Source organism: Enoplosus armatus, chromosome 8 (assembly GCF_043641665.1).
Source record: "Enoplosus armatus isolate fEnoArm2 chromosome 8, fEnoArm2.hap1, whole genome shotgun sequence".
Taxonomy (NCBI): domain Eukaryota; kingdom Metazoa; phylum Chordata; class Actinopteri; order Centrarchiformes; family Enoplosidae; genus Enoplosus; species Enoplosus armatus.
In genome coordinates this window covers 6,118,268-6,137,987 of record NC_092187.1, presented here as the reverse complement: position 1 = coordinate 6,137,987, position 19,720 = coordinate 6,118,268, and the positions used below count along the sequence as shown (strand labels likewise).

General features: G+C 40.0%; 2 protein-coding genes across 3 annotated transcripts in view; both read right to left on the bottom strand.

The window, feature by feature from the left end:
- The window catches only part of prkcz (protein kinase C, zeta), a 96,031-nt gene extending 85,477 nt beyond the window's left edge, over positions 1-10,554 (bottom strand). For both annotated transcript variants that reach the window (XM_070910384.1, XM_070910385.1), the window contains exons 1-4: positions 10,475-10,554; positions 1,904-2,025; positions 608-697; positions 199-249 (exon numbers count right to left, since the gene is read on the bottom strand). In XM_070910384.1, the coding sequence (XP_070766485.1) occupies positions 199-249; positions 608-697; positions 1,904-2,025; positions 10,475-10,554 (343 nt within the window). The remainder of the gene's footprint in view (positions 1-198; positions 250-607; positions 698-1,903; positions 2,026-10,474) is intronic.
- A 6,788-nt stretch (positions 10,555-17,342) lies between these two features.
- Positions 17,343-18,395, bottom strand: LOC139288470 (trichohyalin-like). The gene has a single exon (XM_070909769.1). It carries the CDS (start codon positions 18,393-18,395, stop codon positions 17,343-17,345), a length of 1,053 nt encoding a protein of 350 aa, XP_070765870.1.
- Between the last annotated feature and the right edge of the window lie 1,325 nt (positions 18,396-19,720).

Sequence of the window (19,720 nt, the reverse complement as noted above, 5' to 3'; positions counted from 1 at the left end):
CAAAGAGCTCTTACCCACCTCCACTTTGTACTTGCACCAGAGCAAGGTGACAGCTACATAGGTGCTTAACCTAGTTTAACAGTGCTGGTTACACAGCATGGGATCCTGCGTATCCATGACTACGTGGCATGAGGAGTTTGACTGTTACTGGGAAGCCTAGAGGGGGATAGAGAGTGAAAGCAGAGCTGATTTACTCACTGTCCTCTCCAGGGCAGGGCATGCCAGGCCGCTCCGGGATACTGGGGAAGACTGCGAAAGAAAATAAAAGGAAACTGTCAATTTCAATCCTCACCAAGCAGAGGTGTGAGAAACAAATGCACAGGTAATGAAAATGAAAACACTGACCCGAAGCCATATGCAACCCTGAATTTACATGAATTCCAGGTCACACAAACTCTTTATACCTTAATAAAGGCTCATCATAAAGTCAGGTCATCTCTACACTCTGGGAATATTAATTGTGCCTTGTCATTCCTTAAATGTTACGGTGCTTGCTAAGGTATGTACCTTTTCTGCATTTCCTAAAGTTGTCCCTCCATTGTGACAAATGAAGCTAAATAATTATTATGTGAATAATTATAAAAATCAAAAGTAGGAGCTAACTTACCATGCAGCAGCAGTCCAGACCTCTTGGTCCGATTGTAAATACGAAACGCCTCCTCCAGCTCCATCTGAGATGAGATGGTACAAGGGTCCCCTACACACACACACACTGGAATATTATCTATTGTCTTCTGATTAATGCTGTACTAGCTCAGTTTTCAGCCCTTCACAAAAACAAAGGTGTTTAGACCCAACTTTGGATTTCAATGCTAGTTTTTGATCTGTCATGTCTTGTACACAGAAGATATACCAGCAGCAGCATTGGAGGTAAAGCAATGTAATGGGAATACTGGATAGTGGATTTAAATGTGTGAACTAAATGAGAATATAAAAGGGAAGTGCAAATGAAACATCCTCAAAAATCTTGATAACACAAAACGTAGGTCATGCAAAGCTGACTAAAACTGCATGATGGATAGTAAATCCAGCATGGAAGATGTCTCTACTTATTATTTGCACTACCCTCCCTTAAATGCATGAGCAACAAGGAAATATAACATGTGTCTGGAGCAGAATGTGTCACATCTGTACCTGAAAACCTGGTGAAAAAACCTCACTCTCACGAGGGGACAGTGCGAATCTTATGTCTTTCCAGGAATCTGATCTAAGGGGAACTATTTCAGACGGCAAGTGGAAAGATGTTAAGAGGTTCCTGACATTTTTGACTTGTGACCCCTTCTCCCGGTTTGCATACAGCAACACATTGAGACCAATTCCACCAAATTCTTCCTTCTCAGATTGTTTCATTTTAATAATTTACAGAGGCAAAGAGATCAAATTGTTGTAATTCACAAGAAAGGAAGCCAAAATGAACGCAACCCAAAGCATGTTTTTACGCTTCAAGTCTATTTTCATTCATTTTACGCACATTTCTACAGTGATTGTGTGTTGGGCTCTGAGCTCTGCCAAAATGTGGGTGACCTACACTCAATACTGTGCCTGAACGCATCCTGTGTTAGAGATTAAATGTAACTTTTAAGTCCTTTCTTTATGATGAGTGGCATTTCCAGATTAGTTAAATAAAAAATAAACCGCCCTCTGTGACTGCTGGTATTCACAACTCATGTCCAACTGTCCACACTGTTGGACATGAGCACTCCCAGTCATTCCAGTGTGCAGTGTGATGTGGCAGTGATGACTTTCGGACTGGCCAGAAGCCCAGGAAATGGGCTTTCTGGCCACCATGCTGCATGTTTGAGCCAGAGTTTAGCAGTAGCGTAAAAAGAAAACAGCAGGTGCCTTCAGGATGAGACAGAGCACGCATACTGATGTACAGTATTTGACCGTGAGGCACACCCACCTTCATCATCGATCCACTTGAGTGTGATGGGCTGCTGCTTGGCAACGCTGCACATCCTCCTCACCTCTTCACACAACTCCACAAAGGTTACCGTGGCTGCCAAGTCTGTGATCAACATGTCCCTGAATGAACACACACACACACACACACACACAGAAAATGTCAAGGTTGAGTCACTTTGTCTAAGTGGAGCAGAAATCAAGAGATCCCTCGGGGGGTCCCAAGGAGTCAACAACAAAATTAGGAATTCATTCACTGTTACTGAATTCAAGGAAACTTCCTGGACAGTCTGATATTGTAGGTTACAGACAAGGAGGCTCTCTCCTAAATTATGGGTTCATTAGTTTAGCTGTTATCTGGCAAGGTGTTTACGGAGTACTTGGACGTGCACACAGGTCTGACAGAGCATGTGATACGTAGTAAGGGTGGAGGGAAATGTTGGCTGGGTTTGTAGCAGAGTTAATGACACACTGACTGCAGGACGGTGCAATTCACCGGGCATTTCTGTTGTATGTGTTGGCTCAGGTCAGTCTCAGCTGTTTACCAGCTTGCACTGAAGTTAACTGGCACATTCGGAGTAGATTAAGCAAGAGTTTAACGGCGTCACCAAGAATTTGGACAAATGGACAAAATCAAAGAGGTAGTCCACCGATTTTTAGACCTGAAGATAGGTTGACTAGTTATAAGGGGTTCAACTCAGGCAAGGCAAACAGATGTATAATGAGCGTGAAAGTTTGTTCCTGACCTTGGAAACAGTAGTATGACCTCAGCTATTAATAGTGCTAATAACTGATAATAGCAGCCCCACTTTGTGCCTCTAACGTACTGTATTCTTCATCACATTAAAGCCACAAAGCTAAGCCCGAAATTATCTTCTTGCTTACTTATGAAACAAGAAAAGTAAAATACGTTTGATCCACATTAGAGGAGTCTTTGAGGACTCTGGAAATACTTTCATCCATAAGTGTTTTTAACAAACTGGACTACATGAGAGGTACAAACTGCGGTTATAGTAGTAACAACTACAGTAGCAGTACAGGTTACAGTGGTAGTAGTAGTAATACTAGAAATACTAAAGGCCCCACTGTCTTTTCAGTTGTTTTAAGGGCAGGACCAGCATATCTTGGCTAGGGCTGGATACTGTATGAAAATGTTCAATACTTGTTCTGATACCTTACCTTTTTTAAGCTTCGGTATCAATACCAAATCAATACTTTTTTTCGATACCTAACTTCGAGAAACATGTTTTGCTACTTAATAAAAGAACCCAGTGTTCTCAAATGTTAAATGCTGTCTAAAAACTGAACAGCTGAACTTTGTCTATTTATGTCATTGATAATTTGGAATTGAGTATCAACGGAGTATGAATCTGACCTGACATCTGATGCACACTGGATGCAATCAATTGGTACCGAAAAAGCATTGAGGTTCGACACCCAGCTACAATCAAGACAGAGAAACAATTTGTCCAATCATGACGTAGGTGAAGGACGAGCTTAGGAGTCGAGATATGTACTGAGTACTGACTGTGCTCTGGATATCAAAGGAACCCCAAATCATAGGAAAACACTAAAAAGACAAAGTTTACCCACGCGAGTCAGAAGACTTTGCTAGTAAATATCATTGACAGAGACTTTGCACTCATTTGAATGCAATGAATTTCATATCGGTACTGGCCTTCAGATACCCTTATCAGTGGAGAAATATTTTAAATAAGGGTGTGCATGTTCACTTTCAACATCGACCCTCACTGCTCTGCTGCTGGCTGAATGTGATATTGAAGGCAGTTTGTATTCAGATTCAACAGTGCTGGGAATAAAGGTTTCAATGGAGACAGGGCCAAACATTCAGCCAGATATGTATGTGTGTGTGTGTGTGTGTTTTATACTGTAAACAAATATCACCACCTGAAACACACGTTTCTGGGTGTGTGTGTGTGTGTGTGTGTGTGTGTGTGTGTGTGTGTGGCCAAGTGTTTATGAGGAGTGTTTGTTGGACTCTGACAGGGTGGAGCAGAGACAGATTGCTTCCCAGCAGGCATTTCTCCACACAGTCAACACCCACACAGGTCAATGTGGAATGATGTCACACACACACACATATATACACAGTAGGTTCATGCCTATGCATAGGCTTGCCAACATTACCTCATATTGATCCAGTATTTGTTTGCTAATCAAATTCGATCTGGTTGCCTTAACTGATTTGATCAATATGATATAAACACGGTCCATGATACTGTACATTTGACAGTCAATCAGTTATTATCTTATTGTGCTTATTCATGACATTCAATAAATACTACACTAAACCTTAATGATGCTTATGCAACATTTTGATGCAATTAAACATATATGGTGCATTACAAGGGTCTCCTACTTCATATTTTATGCACACATAATAATATACTCCACTGGTTGTTAAAAACCAAATCTGTTAAAGCCAAACGCACATGGAAATATCGACTACAGACAACTCTATGGCTGACCCTTGCACTTTTTGTTGGATGCACTTACTCAAGAGTGTTTGGTACCCTCAGGGATTGGTCATGTTGAGGAGCAAAAACCTACCTATCAACATGTTGATCTTTGATCCCTCTAATCAAAGCCTTTCTGTCACCTCTAGCTCAAGTACTGAACAATGGCCACAGTGTGTTGACTTCTTGGTAACACACACACTGTGTTACTGGGTTTCCGCCTACTACAACTGACAGCTCATCAAACAAATTCCCAATTTCACTTTCAACTTTTTTTCTGGAAAACCCCATTAAACTGAATGGAGGTAATTAACCAACAGAATTTATGGCCAAAGACATCAATGTGTAAAATAAAGCCAGCCATTAGTCTGTTCCACACAAGGTCTGAGGTTGAACAGCTCTTCTCAAGGATTTAATGTTTTATGAGGATATCTCAGATAAGATGATGGATACATGAGGGGCAGCCTCTGCTGATGTTTATCCACTGACGTATTGATCTGTAATTGCGCGGTGTGTTAACACTGCCCTGGGAAGACTTATTATTACTGCAAGACTTAATGAGTATTTTGTAATATTCATGTCAGGAGGGATGGAAAGCTCTGTTTTTACTATGCATGTATCCACAGATCATTTGCATACAGTATGTAATTACAATGGACTCCAGGTTTCATACTAGCACTTGAGTGTATCCCAGCAAGAGTCCAAGAAAACACTAACACACTTTAGGGATTGATGGTAAGCCTCACGTCCAACATAACAACTAGGCACTACACCTTCATAATAACTGTTTCATTGGCAATCTCTTGTCTTAAATGCATAAATAAATAAAACATAAACAAAGGCCTGACCCAGCTGTCCTGACCTGGCCCAGTTCCACTCTGACGCCTCTTTGTCCCCAGGGCTTGACCAGAGATCATAAGATCATTAATAATTTTTTTCTTTTTCTCTTCTCTCTCTTTCTCCCCCCATTATTTTCTAATTGTTATCATGGTTAACGCCCCTCATTTTGTTCCTTTTTTTAAATGTTCTTTTCTCTTCTCTTCCTCTCTTCCCCATTTATCCTTAAACACAAAACTCCCATACGTACATACACACCTACTTTACTCAGGTACCTCCTATTAATGACTTCAGCTTATCTGTATGTCGATCCTTTCTTTTGTTGCTGTTGTTTCTCTCTCTTGCCTTGCCATGTCTCACACACATCTCCCTATTAAACGCTTGTCTTGCACTATTAATAAACATCAAAAATTTTAATTAAATATTCTTTGAGGGGAGCTTATATGGCTGCTGGTAATAGGTTGAAATGAAAAAAAAAATCTGCATTGTTATCTGTTTATTTTCAATATTACAAAAAGGAAGGAATCTCTATACAACAAAAATGTAATTGGGAAAAAAATGGAAAAAAAGTTAGTTGTTCTTTTACCTTTACTTTAATCAATAATCAGCAACTGTTAGAATTTCTCTCCATTTTTCTGTTCACTCTCTTTTAGTGGAAGCATACTGAGCTGTGTTTGTAACAAGAGGAACTTGTTTACTGTAACCTGCGGTCAAAACTCTGGCATAAGAAACTTTTGGAAAAGAGGAGACATAAAATATGAGTGAAAATCAGTTTAAACCAATCTGCTTGATGTAAAGAATATCTTTTTTTAGTTGAAAATTGAAACTTAAAACAATATATCATTTAGTTGCTAATCTGCTCCCAATCAGTGTTTAAAATGGGTCTGACACAGCAATAACTTACAATACTATAACTCTTTTTTGATGCTATAAATCCTGCTTTTCTTAATAAGGCTGGGTATCAAATCTCAAAAATGTCAAGCTGGCTACGAATGTCTGGTCAGATTCATAATCTCGTTCATATATTCTTAGATCAGAAAATGTTGCCAATGTTAGACTGTATTTAGTTAGTCAAAGCTCTTGTATGGCTGTTTGGGTTAAGACAACATTTGACATTTGATAAGTTGGACTCCTTTTGTTAGAAGAAATTTTTTTGTTGTTGTAGAAAAACGCAATATATTCCACAAAGTAAGATTTTAAAAAGAATTGTTTTGGTATTGGTGTTGAAACTCACATATTGTATCAGCCTCACTTCTCATTCACAAAAATACCTGAAACTGTGAGTTGTTGTATTAACTGTAATGTTAATACATGCAGCTCATATAGTGACCAGGAGTACAGGAGAGACATCGCCGCTTGGCCTGAACTGCTCAGTATATGGAACTACAGTTCTAAAATGGTCTGCTGTGAGCAGAAAGACATGATGTTGAACGCATAGTCAACATACCACAACGTTCAGGGCCGTTGTGTTTTCAGATTATATTTATATATATATGTATATATTACCGCCCAGCCCATGCATACACACACTCCCCTCTGAAAAAACATTTGAGGGTATTTCCAAGCTTGAGAAGCACTTCAGAGTTTGGTCTACATCAGTAAACTGCTAAGTGAGAGGCAGCACGTCTCTGACATCCACTGCAACACGTCAACAATAAGGAGATCTGTCCTGTAGAGGTTCAGGTCCACCAACAGTTAATGTTGTCTGTCCATCAGTGAGCATGTGTCCTGACCATCAGCCCCGGCTACCTACACGCACATTGTTTATCAACCTGAATAAAACTGAATCAGATAACATTCACTCTTTCTCTCTGGCATTTGAAAAACCTTCAGTATAAAAGAGCAGAACATCACAATGTTATTTTGAGCTACGTGGTCCTTAGCTGGATTAATAAACTATTGAACAAGGTGGCTTTTCATTCTCAGGCTTCAATATTTGAGTCTGTTTAACCTTTTCTGTTCTCTTAATCGTGGGAGGCCAGAGTATGCCAGGCTCAGTATACTGTGGAGCCTGTTACTGTTAATCCAGAGGGTTTTCCACAACATCATTCATTCATGCACTTAGTGGCATGGCATGCCAACTAACTAGTTCTGGAATGATAGGTCAATTAGTCGATCTACAGGAAGTAATTGATAGCGGTATAAACCACAAATAAATAAAGAAATTGTCCGGGCTCTAGTTGATACTTTGATCAAAACAGCTGTGCTTTGAGCGTTAAAATTAGATATTGTCTAAGAAAGCTTCAGACTAAACATAAATGCATAAAAGACAAAAACACAACATCTAACGTGTGCTGTTATATCAAAACCTGAGTGTAATTAATATAATAAAGATGTTAATGCAATTAAAGCATGATAATTCACTGCTGACCCAAGTCTGTCAAACCGAACAACATCCCCTAAATCCACACTTCTATTATGTCTAAAAATGCCAAACTTATAGTTGTAGTAGTCATAGCAGTAGTAGTATTAGTAGTTAGAATGTATTTGGTTTCTTTGCTCGTTTCATGTCATTATAAAATTAATAATTAATAATGTTTGGGTTCTTCCCTGATGGTCAGACAAAATAACAAATTTGGAGACTCACTTTGGTGTCTGGGCAGTCATGATGGGCACTTGTCCTTATTTATAACATTTTATAAATGATTGATTGATTAATCATACATAATGATTAGTTACAGCCCTACAGATAAAACTGAACAAGGATCATTCACCTCCTTTTGCCACTGATGGTCTGTGTAGGAGGCTTCATGTCTATGATCCTCTGATGTTGTTGTGTGTGACAACCTGTGTTGTCTGGCTCAAAGTCACATGATCACTTAAACTCAATTGCTGTGTCCTGTAGAAATAACCTAAACTCCTGTAGAGTTCACTGTATCTGAGGTTTAACTTAAACCTGCTGCACAGCTGCCGCTGCAGCTTTAACTGAGGGTAAAGTTCATACATTTCAGTATAAGGACAGATTTATGCAGTTCAGATCATTTTTATTCATTTCTAAAATGTCTAATATTTTACCATGTAAACACTATTATCAAGTGTCAAACTTAGATAATGGTATTATCACAACTAAAGGTGTCTCCTCTTCCTCAATTCATTTTTAATGCCAGAAACAGGGTTAATGATTATCTGACAAACAAAACAACCAGTGTAATGCACCGCCACAAATCAACTACCTGTAGGGAGGAGTTATGTGTAAGTCACAGGAACAAATAATTACCATAGATAATTGATACTACAGTAGATTGAAAAGAAACAAAATGTGCTACAATATGATGTACATTTGATTTCAATATTTTGAATTGAAGAGCAGGTAGACATGTTCTGTCAAAATGAGGTTTTCAGACAGTTTCTCACTTAAAGTAATTCATTGGTAATACTGCCGTGGCCTCACTGCATGCTGGGAAGCCTTCAGACATGCTACTCCCAGTGATATTAATGATGTTGAGGTTCTCCGACACACCTGACTGGGCGGCTCAGACACCTGGTTTAGCCGTGGTTTAGCTACTCCAGATCCAGTTTAGAACCCTGCAAGCTCCGATTCAGCTGAACCCGTTCTAAACCACTAAGCTATTCAGATGCTAGGTGACAGAGCAAGAGCCCCACAAGGCCAGATCACCAACCAGGCAAAGCAGGCAACTGCCCAGGGGCCCCAGACAACCACTGGCCCAAAAACTCCCAGATTTACTCCATATCATTTGGGTCTATATAAATTACTTAATTGCCTATTTGTTAGAAATTTGCACCACTAAACTAGAATTTCAGCCATGCTGGGTCCTCCATCTTGGTTCTGGTCTTGTCTTTTAGTTTATATTTTGCTCATTTATTGTGTGTTAATTTTTTCTCTGGTAATGTAGTATTGTTCCGTAGGTGGAAACCAACAATTTTCATTATGAATAGGTCTGACAATCATTTTCTTTAGAAATGGATTGGTTCGCTTCATAAAATGACAGAAAATAGTGGAAAAGGCCCATCATTATTCTCTGAGGCCAAGTGAACAAACTGCTTGATTTGTCCGACCATCAGTCAAAAAAACACAAAGATGATGAGTTTCTATCATAGAATACCAGCATGATCGTGGAGAGAGGGGGTCAATAGGGGCCCAGCAGCAAATCTTTGCCCTGGGGCCCTGTGCAGGTTGTTTATATACCGTAGAGAAGTGCACTGATTTACGACTACACACACTGGCAGAGCTGTCAACTCAAGAATGTATGGTCCAGTGATGAGTGACAGCTTTAGAGTGAGTTAAACGTTATGTTCAGGATACACAGTGAGGCTGAGGCAGACACACTGCCATTATCAAGGACCTTCAATAACGTTACAAAACTTTTTACAGCCTCTAGTACCATCATTGCATTTTTGTCAGCGTTTAGAGGAAGCTTCAAATGTCATAAGATAGCCTCAGTCACAACAAGGATTTGATACACTTGGCATTGGTACTAAAGCAAACAGTGGGTTACAGAGCAGTGGGGCACCCCTTCAAAGACTATGGTAAACGTAACAATAGAATTGCATAAGCAGTGACATGACAGTAGCATATTCCATGAGATTAATCAGTACAGGGCACAAAATTTAAGGAGCACAAGAACACATCACACCCACAAAACGTCAGGTTAGGACTTTTTTTATGGACCAGACTTGAAGTGATGAAATGTGCAATGATATTGTTACTTTATCTGTTTTTGTTTTGAAGCAGGAGTTTTATCTTTTATTTATTAAATGATGTGATGTGCTTTTGGATTTCAGGATTGTGCTGTTTCGTTTAAATGTTGAATGTCTATATATGTTTGTGTTTTCTTTGCCTTCTAACATCTTGGGACCATGTTGGAAATATATGTTCTCACTTTAACATGTTACCCTTTGTCAAGTGTTTTTTCGGATGTCTGTTAATCCATAAATAAAATGAACATATTTTACAATAACATAAAAATGGCATAAAACATTCACCTCAAGTATTCAATATACTTATCAGAGTGGGGACGCTTTTGAAACACTCTACAACTATTATTATTATTTGTATATTGTCATTATCTTTGGTGAGTTTGACATTGGTCGAGTATCCAGGAGTGCAGTGTCACTCTGGTTGACCTAGCTTAATCTATGACCCCGCTGAAGCGTCAAGAAGACGACCCTCACTTACACATTGACGAGTAACACCACCAGATATCAGCAGGACGTCTCCATGCCACAGGTGTTTCCCCCTCCCATCGTTCCCAGCCGGCTAACTACTGTCTACTCATCTCATAGGGCAAGCTACTTACCCACTGTAGTGTGCTTTAATTTTCACCAACTCCGAGTCCAAGCTTTCCATTATGGATCCGTTTGACGCTAGCATATGCATTGTACAGTTTGGTGTCCTTCCCAATGAGTCGAACGATAACTGGACAGGCCCAAACTAGCTGTATCACCCGGTCCCGTCGAAAGATGAAAGTTCACATAACAGCTCCAGGAGTAACGGTTTGTCCAACACTCTGGAGAGAAAACTTGACGAGCTACTTTGAAGTTTCTTTTCGTTTAGACGACATTAGAGGCTTCTCCGGCGGAGGAGTTATCAAAGTAGCCCGAGTAACTTCGCCATTTCCGGTTTTGCGTATTAAAATAAAGCACGTAGTGACGCAAATACGCTGTGATGGATTTAGGATTAGAGTAGCGCTTTTATTTTGAAACGGAAACATGTTAACCCCTGATCGCGCGAGATTAAACTCTGGGTAACTTGACGCAGTTTCTTATGGCTCACTATGGTTACAGGAATCCAAAATTCACCTGTCCCATTGTTTCTAACGGGTCTTGTCGATCATTGCCCCAACAATCAAATCTAAAATATTCATGTAAATGTTTATAGACAGTGTGTGGTACTCGAGAGTGACTTTATCACGAACTTAATGCAAAGGGGTATTTTTCCTGTGTAGTATCCCTTATCCTCATACAGGTGGTCTGTCTGTATGAAACCTCATTCACGGTGTTTTCTTATCTCTCCTGTTGTAATGTACTTGTTTTCTAACATCAAGTTTTGTTTTTGTGTTTTAATAAAAGCATGCATGAGGGAAAAAGTGTCCACATGTGCTGTAAAATATGTATCACAAGAAGGAAAACTCAAACATAGACTCACATAATAAACATACTTCATGACTACAAGGTAGTTGAAGCCTCCACTACAATAATTCAGTTGTCAAGCGCCACCTGCTGGTTGATTGATAAACAGCTCCTGAGTAATTTACTATTCAAACAAGCCATTTCTTTGGTAAAGGTAAAAGGCTGTCATTTATTGCACCATGTGTGAAATTCGTTTGAATTTATTATTGTCTTAGCCAACTCCAAAGAATCATCATTATTCATCTTTATAGTACGAAATAGTGGCAATAAAATGTTTGAATTATATATAATGTGCAAACATTCACAATTTCTTTTCACGTGCTGTTCAAATATTTTTATTAAACATGCACTGCTGGCTCACCACCTCATGCACTGATTAATATGTGAACCTTAGGGGTTTGTACGAAGACAGAAATTGAGACATGCATAGGCCGAGCCATGCAGGTCATCAGAAACATTCCCTTGACAATAGAGGAAATTTTCCTCAGATATCAGGCTGTTTCAGCCAGGAATAAAATGGTACTTAGCTTCAGCAACACAACAGTTTGTGGAGGATACATCTGTTTGATGTGTTAGACCTATATAGATCATATTCAATCAACAACCAAAGCATGTCATGTACAAGCAGCATGCAGTGGGCCCAATGTTCTACAAAATAATATTTTTCAAGGTTGGAGGGAATAACTGAAAAACATTTTATAATCCATAAAATAAGACCCGTTTGCATTAGCAGCTGGTCGATTAGTGCCGACATATGAAGATGGTTGCCATGGTTCCTATATATTTAGAAACTTGTTCCTAAACCACCATTTCACTCTGAGACACTGGAGGAGAAACTATCCATTCGACAATTTCTGAAAAACTGACCTCAGCCCTTTTACTATTTCATCAATTTAAAGGCCTTTTTTCAAGCCGTTTTATTTGACAGCTCAGCTGAATTTAAGCCCTGCAGCGTCGAAAGCTCGACAGCAACTGACTTTCATGTTTGTTCACTAAAATATAAGACATAATTATTACAGTATTTGGTGTAGCCTAAATAAGAGAAATGTGAAGACACAAGTAACCCTGCCAAATCCTGAACCGACTGCTGCTTTTCAAGCTAACTGTTAGATTAGATTAAATTATATTCAACTTTATTATCAAGTAGCCTTCTGAGACAACGAAATGCAGTTAAGCATCTAACCTGAAGTGCAGAAAGCATGAAAGTGCACAGTAATATCAATAATGAGTGAGGGGTAGATATGAATACTAAGATATATACAGTATTAACAGTGTTTACTTGTTTAAACTCCTTTGGGGTCATGCTGGGGTCACACAGAACGGACAATTGTTGTTTTAAAGAAATCACAGAGGTGTAGCTCACATTCATTGCTTTAGACTGTATGTTAATCACTACAGATGTACCATGTCACCCCCAAGACCACAACTACTGGAGGAGAGCACACAGTAAAATCATTTACACCTAATAATTGTACATGAGTGTGACTGTAATCTGTGAATATGCATGCTACATATCATAAAATGTGACTGATTGGAACCATGCACCTTGTCAGAGATCTTAAGTTACGGAGCCCCCCAAGGGTCAAGGCGAGAATTGTTTTGAAGACCACTTTTGTGTTCCCCCGCAATACGTTTTGCATACCGCTTCGCACTCTTTCTTGCGGAAGGTGAGTAGTAGTAGAAAGTACTAGTAGAAAGGGCAAAGTGTAAGAGTTAGTTAGGTCCTGCAGATATAGGGCTGCCAGCAGGAGGAACCAAGGTTGTCTAGTTGGTTCAGGTCGGTGAAGCGAGGCAGGTGCACACCTCATTCCACAAAGACGACAGTGCAGGAACAACAGACCCGCCCCCCTGCGGGGCTGAAGGCGTGTGGGAGTCGGTAGCAAAGTAGATCGACGTCCCAGAGCATCGGTGGTCCGTGAGCTGCTCTCACCGTGAGGCCATTTTCGTTGTTTTGCTGGGTTTCTTTCTCTGCCTACTCCAAGTGAGCCGGCAACGGGCAAAAAGATATGGGTGTTGCCCTTGGGGCGGACTAGTTTTCTTTTCTTTATGTTCTGCAGAGTCTGATTGAGACAGACTGGACAGTATCTGTGATTATGACATAGACACAGGATGACTTCGCTTTGGCTGTTGCTGTCTCTGTGATTGTGGCTGGAGCCATGGCTGTGCTTTGGTTGTTATGATTACGGCTGTGACACATTAGTTTATAATGGGTGTAACACCAACTAACGCTGTACTGGTAACACATCTATCATATCTGATAGAGATCAAATTCTGTTTGGCTCAAAGAAGCTTTCCTGGCTAATAGTAGTGGCAGTAAAGACTAGTCACAGTCCAGCAACCATAGCCACATCCAGATCACCATAGATTTAACCAGCGTATTGAATAAGCTAACACGTGTGGACACTGAAACTGTCCTTTTGATGACAGCTAGTACATGTGAGTGTGAAACAGGCCAATCTTGAGAAATATAATTCATGCTCAGCAAATCAGCAGCCGTGTCTATAAAGTATGTTTAATTGAAAAGCACAAAATCATTATCAACCATCAATAACTCAAGCTCTACACTAATGCATTACACAATAACCCCTGTCTTGGAAATTCAAAAACAGTTGTGAAGAGAGTAACAGAATTGAAATAAAGTGGATCACCGTGGACTGCGTGGTGCATCATGGACTCACATGAGCATATAAGCATATAAGCGGAATATGTTTTTTACTTAATAATGTAATGAAGGTGTAGGAGCTATTTATTAGTGTGTGGGTTTATTTGTTTGTTTTAAGTATGTGTGGTTAGTTTGGCTAGTTGCTTGTTCAGTTTCTGTTTTTAGTTTGAGTTGGGCAGCACATCAGGCACCTCAGCTTTAGGTAGGCAGGTACAGGACCAGCTTGCACCTGGGAGGATCATGGTTTTCAACCAGAGCAAGAGAGGCAGCAGGAGCCATTATGTCTTTGTTCTATTGTTTCCTTGCTTGACAAAAATAAATAACGCTCAAGAAAAGACAAAGACTTTGTCTGGACAATGGACGTGTTTTACCTGTGTGCAGTGCATTTGATTGGCCTTTTGATTTCAACTTTGTCTCCAGTTATCATACTTGAGATTTTGGACAAATGGCCCCTACAAAAGGTGAGCTGTCAGGGGTTTCATTAAAAAAAATGTCCTTTGTTATTATACATAAAACAGCTTATTTGTATTTAGCCTGGAACAACTTGTTACTATTTTACTGTGGACGTCAGTGGAGATATTAGATAGATAGATAGTTCTCGTCTATGGATGAGCCACAGCTGATCTGTGAGGCTTGGTCGTGTGAGGATGAGATGTAAGTATGAAGTGCCCCCTGCTGGGGACATGGTGGGAGGCAGATTGTCTCTGGGTCCCATCCTGGGAGAATACAGAGTCCGACATCTCCTGCCAGGAAGTCTACTCCACTGAAGACTGAGGCCTCAGTGGACGGGTGGAACAGATGGGCATCTCATCTCGTAGCGCTGCACCACGTTCAGCAGAGAGATCATGTAAAGGTAAGACTGTCGTCATCATTAATCAGGTGAGGACATGCCGCATGTCACCCTGCTGTCAGAGCATAACATTTCAGCTGTAACACTTGAAGTCTTCGTAGGTTACTGGGCATGAAAAATAACATCAGGTTTCTCTTGTGGGTCGTTTTTCTAACTTTCCTCCATATTGTTTCCTCTCTTATAGTGTGAACTTGTCGTGCTTCAAATTCCCTGCAAGATATCAAAGAAGGTGATTTATCTTATCTTACAATGACTTTGTAAAAGAAGGAATAGGCTTCAGGAGGGTCTGTAGGCAATGCTCCATTCAAATCCTTTTGATTACATACTGACCTATGTTTAACAGTAAGAAGTGAAAAAAAAATCTTTAATTTTTAATTTTAATTAATTTCCTATTAATATCAAACGTATTTGGTTATTTCTGGATATATTGAATTCTAAGTTTTGGATGGGACATTGTCAAAGTGGTATTGTCTTGTCTTTATAACAACAGTTTAAATGGAACTTTAATTACTTAAGTATTGGTCATACCAGTGGTCTTAATAGCAGCAGTCATGATTTGACCCCTCCAGGGTGGGTTTGGCTGAGGGCCTGGAGCTGTAGAGGACTGTCAGCCTCCACCCACACCTCCCTCAGCCACATTTTAGATCTGAATTAATTAGACTACAACCATGCTCCTTTGGAAATGTTTTTGCTAAGTGATATCTGAACACGCACCTCTGACCCATGATATAATTCCAGCAGCTACTGCGGCCTGCAAACTAAGTCAGCTGCTGTTTTTTATATAATCTCAGAAGTAAGCTGGTCCCTTCTTAAACTATTGGATAAACGTACGCATCCAATCAAATGTGACTTATAGAAATTTTATAAATGTGTTTAATAGCTTGTTAAACTGACATCATGACATTAGGGAGGGTTAGAGCCTCCTAAAGACCTTTTACTATTGTTACTGAGTCTTTATAACTACTGTAGATAAACACCAGAGCAGTAAATGAGACTTACTATTGATATAACAGTATGTCAGTACATAGCAGTAATAGCACTAGTAGGTTTAGTTGTATTGATTTCATCAGAAGTCTTTAGGAGGGTCTACTGACAATATTACAGTCCAACTGGTTGTTCCTACAATTCATATGTGACTATAATGACTGAAAAACACAAGAAAGTGAAGTGTGTTTTAATCTCAACATATTTACTAATGAGCAAGTAAAATGAAACTTCATAACTCATTTGAGCCACTAGAGGTCAGGAGTGCACAGTTCTGATGCTCTGATGATGTTAATCATGAATCTGACAGCCTGAACTCATTTAGTCAAAGTTCAAGCTTTCATATCCAGTTGTTAGTAGTGAAGGACGTGAAACCGAGATTAAATACACAGGAACCCAACATCCAGTGAAGATCCATCATTGATCAGACGTCTTCATTGAGTGTTTTCACACACGCGCACACACACACACACACACGCACACAGGTATCCCAGTTGTGCTCACCCTCCCCTTCTCTGTTTTTATATCTCACCAGCCTGAAAGGTGGAACAAGATCAAGCTCGTCGTCACCAAAGGGGAAGTTAAAGAGGCCTATCAGGAAGCCATGTTCTCCATGGCAACGCTAAACCGCACAGGTACACTACACTTATCATCATTATGCCCTGAACTAACAACATTCAAAACAGGTTTAAAACCTGCTACTAATCCCAGACCCATAACAAAATATGGACAGCAAGCGGCAGCTTGCACTGTTTATATGCAATTTGTGAATACCTGGGTGGAGAGGCATGTGGGACTTCATAGCCTACAGAGGCAATTAGAGGTGAGTGAACTCTGTAAAACGACGCTAACTTCAAGTAATGTTGTTTATTTACAGGTACGTCTCCCCTGGGTGACGCACAAGTGACGTCATCGGTCACAAATATCAAACATGTTTAAAAAAAACTCTTCGTGAGAACGACTGACAGCGACTCGATCTGAAGACTTAAGATCAGAGTCTTTACATATCACACACCATGTGATTTTATCTACCAGCTGACCCAGACTGGGACAGAGCCGGGCCAACTTGGTCCGATCAGTCGTCACGCCCAAATCATATTCATAATCAGTCGTAATGTGTGTCCCCCACCTTAAGAGAAATAAAATCTGACAACAGGTTCTTTAAAAACGTGACTGTACAACTACTAACTACGACAAAATACAACCATATGCAGGAATTCAATTTTGAAGATTTTATTATATTATTATATATATATATTATTATTCTTTTTATAATTTAAATAGTTATATTAATCTTACATTATATTTATAATTTAAATAGTTATTTTTATTATTATATTATTATTTTATAATTTAAATAGTTATATTAATCTTATATTATATTTATAATTTAAATAGTTATATTAATCTTATATTATATTTATAATTTAAATAGTTATTTTTTGTTATTTATAGGATTTTTTTGTTGATGTTTTTTTGTTTTGTTTGTTTTTTTTGGTCATGTCTTGTTATTGGCTTGCTGTGGGTGAAGGAGGGGAATTCAGCTCAGGTGCCTCACTTGGACACCCTTCTTCTTCTGTGGTTTCTTCAACCCCAGACGGCGGAGGGCTCTTTTCCAGGCTGAAGTGGGCTTTGTTGTCTCTGGGAGCTTCTCCTCTGAGACTTTGGCCTCCTCCAGGAGTTTTGGGGCTGGTGCGCTAGGGCGGGACTCCTCCTGCTTGCGGGGCTCATCCTCACGCCTGGCGATCTTTCTTCGGGGAGGCTGAAAGTCCTCTCTCTCAGCCTCGAGCTCAGTGGAAAGCTCAAGGTTGAGTGAGGTCTGAATGTTGAGCTTGGTTTTCAGCTCCTCCAGCTCTCTCCCTAAAAACGTCTCCTTCTCAAGGGAGTTTCTCTGCAGGATTTTCATCTCCTCTGCCATCTTTTGATGGAGGGAGACCTGCTCAGCCCTCAAGTACTGGACCAGATACAGGTCCTTCTTCGCCCTTTCTGCATGAGCCTTTTTCTCTGTCTCAAGCTCACGCAGAAGGTTGTCAGCCTGCTGTCTGACCGTGAGGACCTCAGCTTCATACTTTTGGCAGACCTCATGGTGTGAAACTTTGATCCTCTCCAGTTCTTCTTGGAGAAACTTGCTCTTCTCCTTCTCCACCTGGAGCTCAGCTGAGAACTTCTCATATCTGATCATATGTGCCACTTGCAGCTCCTCATAATCTTTTTGAAGGAGCTTCTTCTTCTTCTGCTTGATATTATTGCGGACCTGAGCGGCAATCTTGGCAGTGCTGAGAGTTTCTCCATCGCTGTATTTTTGGAACCTCTGTAGTTCTCTTTTGGTTTCTTTTCCCCTGTTAATGTACATTTCCTTCAGTCTTTTCTGCCTAATCAGCTGTTTTTTTGTTTCTTCCAGCTCTTGGCAAAGTTGGACTCTCCTGCCTTGCTCACGCAAAAAGTTGGCCCTCTCTCTACCCAACAGGTCATTTAGTTCCCTGACTTGTTGACGAAGGGCATCGCGCTCCATCAAGGTGTTCTGCAGAGTCCTTCCTGGGACCTGCTGTCTAAAGGTCCTCTGGTTGCGTCTGGAGTTCCTTGCTTGCTGCATTTTCTTTGGCTGGTAGAATCAGTCTCAAAGTAATGCTGTTGTCTACACTTGTAGTTTGTCTGATGAACGGATGTTGACTGTATCAGTGGTCTCTGTTATCTTGAACGTTTCTCTGTCTCACGGATGTGTCACCTGGTGAAAGGTTTGAAATGATCTGACTGCCTGAACAACTGCTGCCTTTTATAGCCTTGACAAGTAGCCTATGATGTCACTAACCCTAACCCTAAATTGGAATTATTCCTTTGATGAAGCTTGAAGGCTACATTCTATTTGGCTTTGATTTTGAGAGTTCCGGTTCCATTTCTTCTTCATTCTTTTTTTCTGCATGTTTACATTCAAAATCGCGATCTGTTCAAATGTGAACAAAATGGCTGCCCCTATGAACTTCTGCAGTCATCACCCGTTCAGGAAATATATTTACTGTTTCATTTACAGCTGAGAGATTCTGTAACGGCTGGTCCTATGTGACCACACCATTGGTCTGAATTTACACCTTATAGTCTTTTTAAAAAATTATAAATTGACTGAACATACATTGCCCTACTTTTTAGAGGATTTCAGTTTAGTTGAAGTTTCTAAAGTCATTCATATTCATGTTTTCGATAAATATCATCATTTTGGGTTGAAAGTGAATGCGAAAAGTCTAAAATCTAAATATTCTGCTTCTAGTGGAGCTTTGGAGCCTCGGGGAAGGTTATAATGCAACATGGATGAAGCCATAATTCAGTTAAATTATTGTTATTTCTAAAGAATATATTATTATAACCCGTGCTGAACTAAAATCCCTCTTCCTCCCCTTCCCTCCAGGCAGGCTGCTGGTGTGTCTGAAGAGATGCACAGCGTCCCCTGCTGGGGACATTGTGGGAGGCAGATTGTCCCTGTGTCCAACCCTGGGAGAATATGGCGTACCAGTAAAAGCAGTAGGTTTAGTTGTATTGATTTCATCAAAAGTCTTTAGGAGGGTCTGCTGACAATATTACAGTCCAACTGGTTTTTCCTACAATTCATAATGACTGAAAAACACAAGAAAATGGTCAATGGAAAATATTTCAGATGTTTTAATCTCAACATATTTACTAAGCAAGTAAAATGAAACTTCATAACTAATCTGAGCCACTAGAGGTCAGGAGTGCACAGTTTTAAAGTGCTCTGACGATGTTAATCATTAATCTGACAGCCTGAAGTCATTCGGTCAAAGTCTAAGCTTTCATATCCAGCTGTTAGTAGTGAAGGACTTGAATGTCATCAGGACACTGAGCCATATAACAGAGGCTGAACTAGCCGCCCTGAACCTTGTGAACCATTATCACTGTCATTAACGGCCA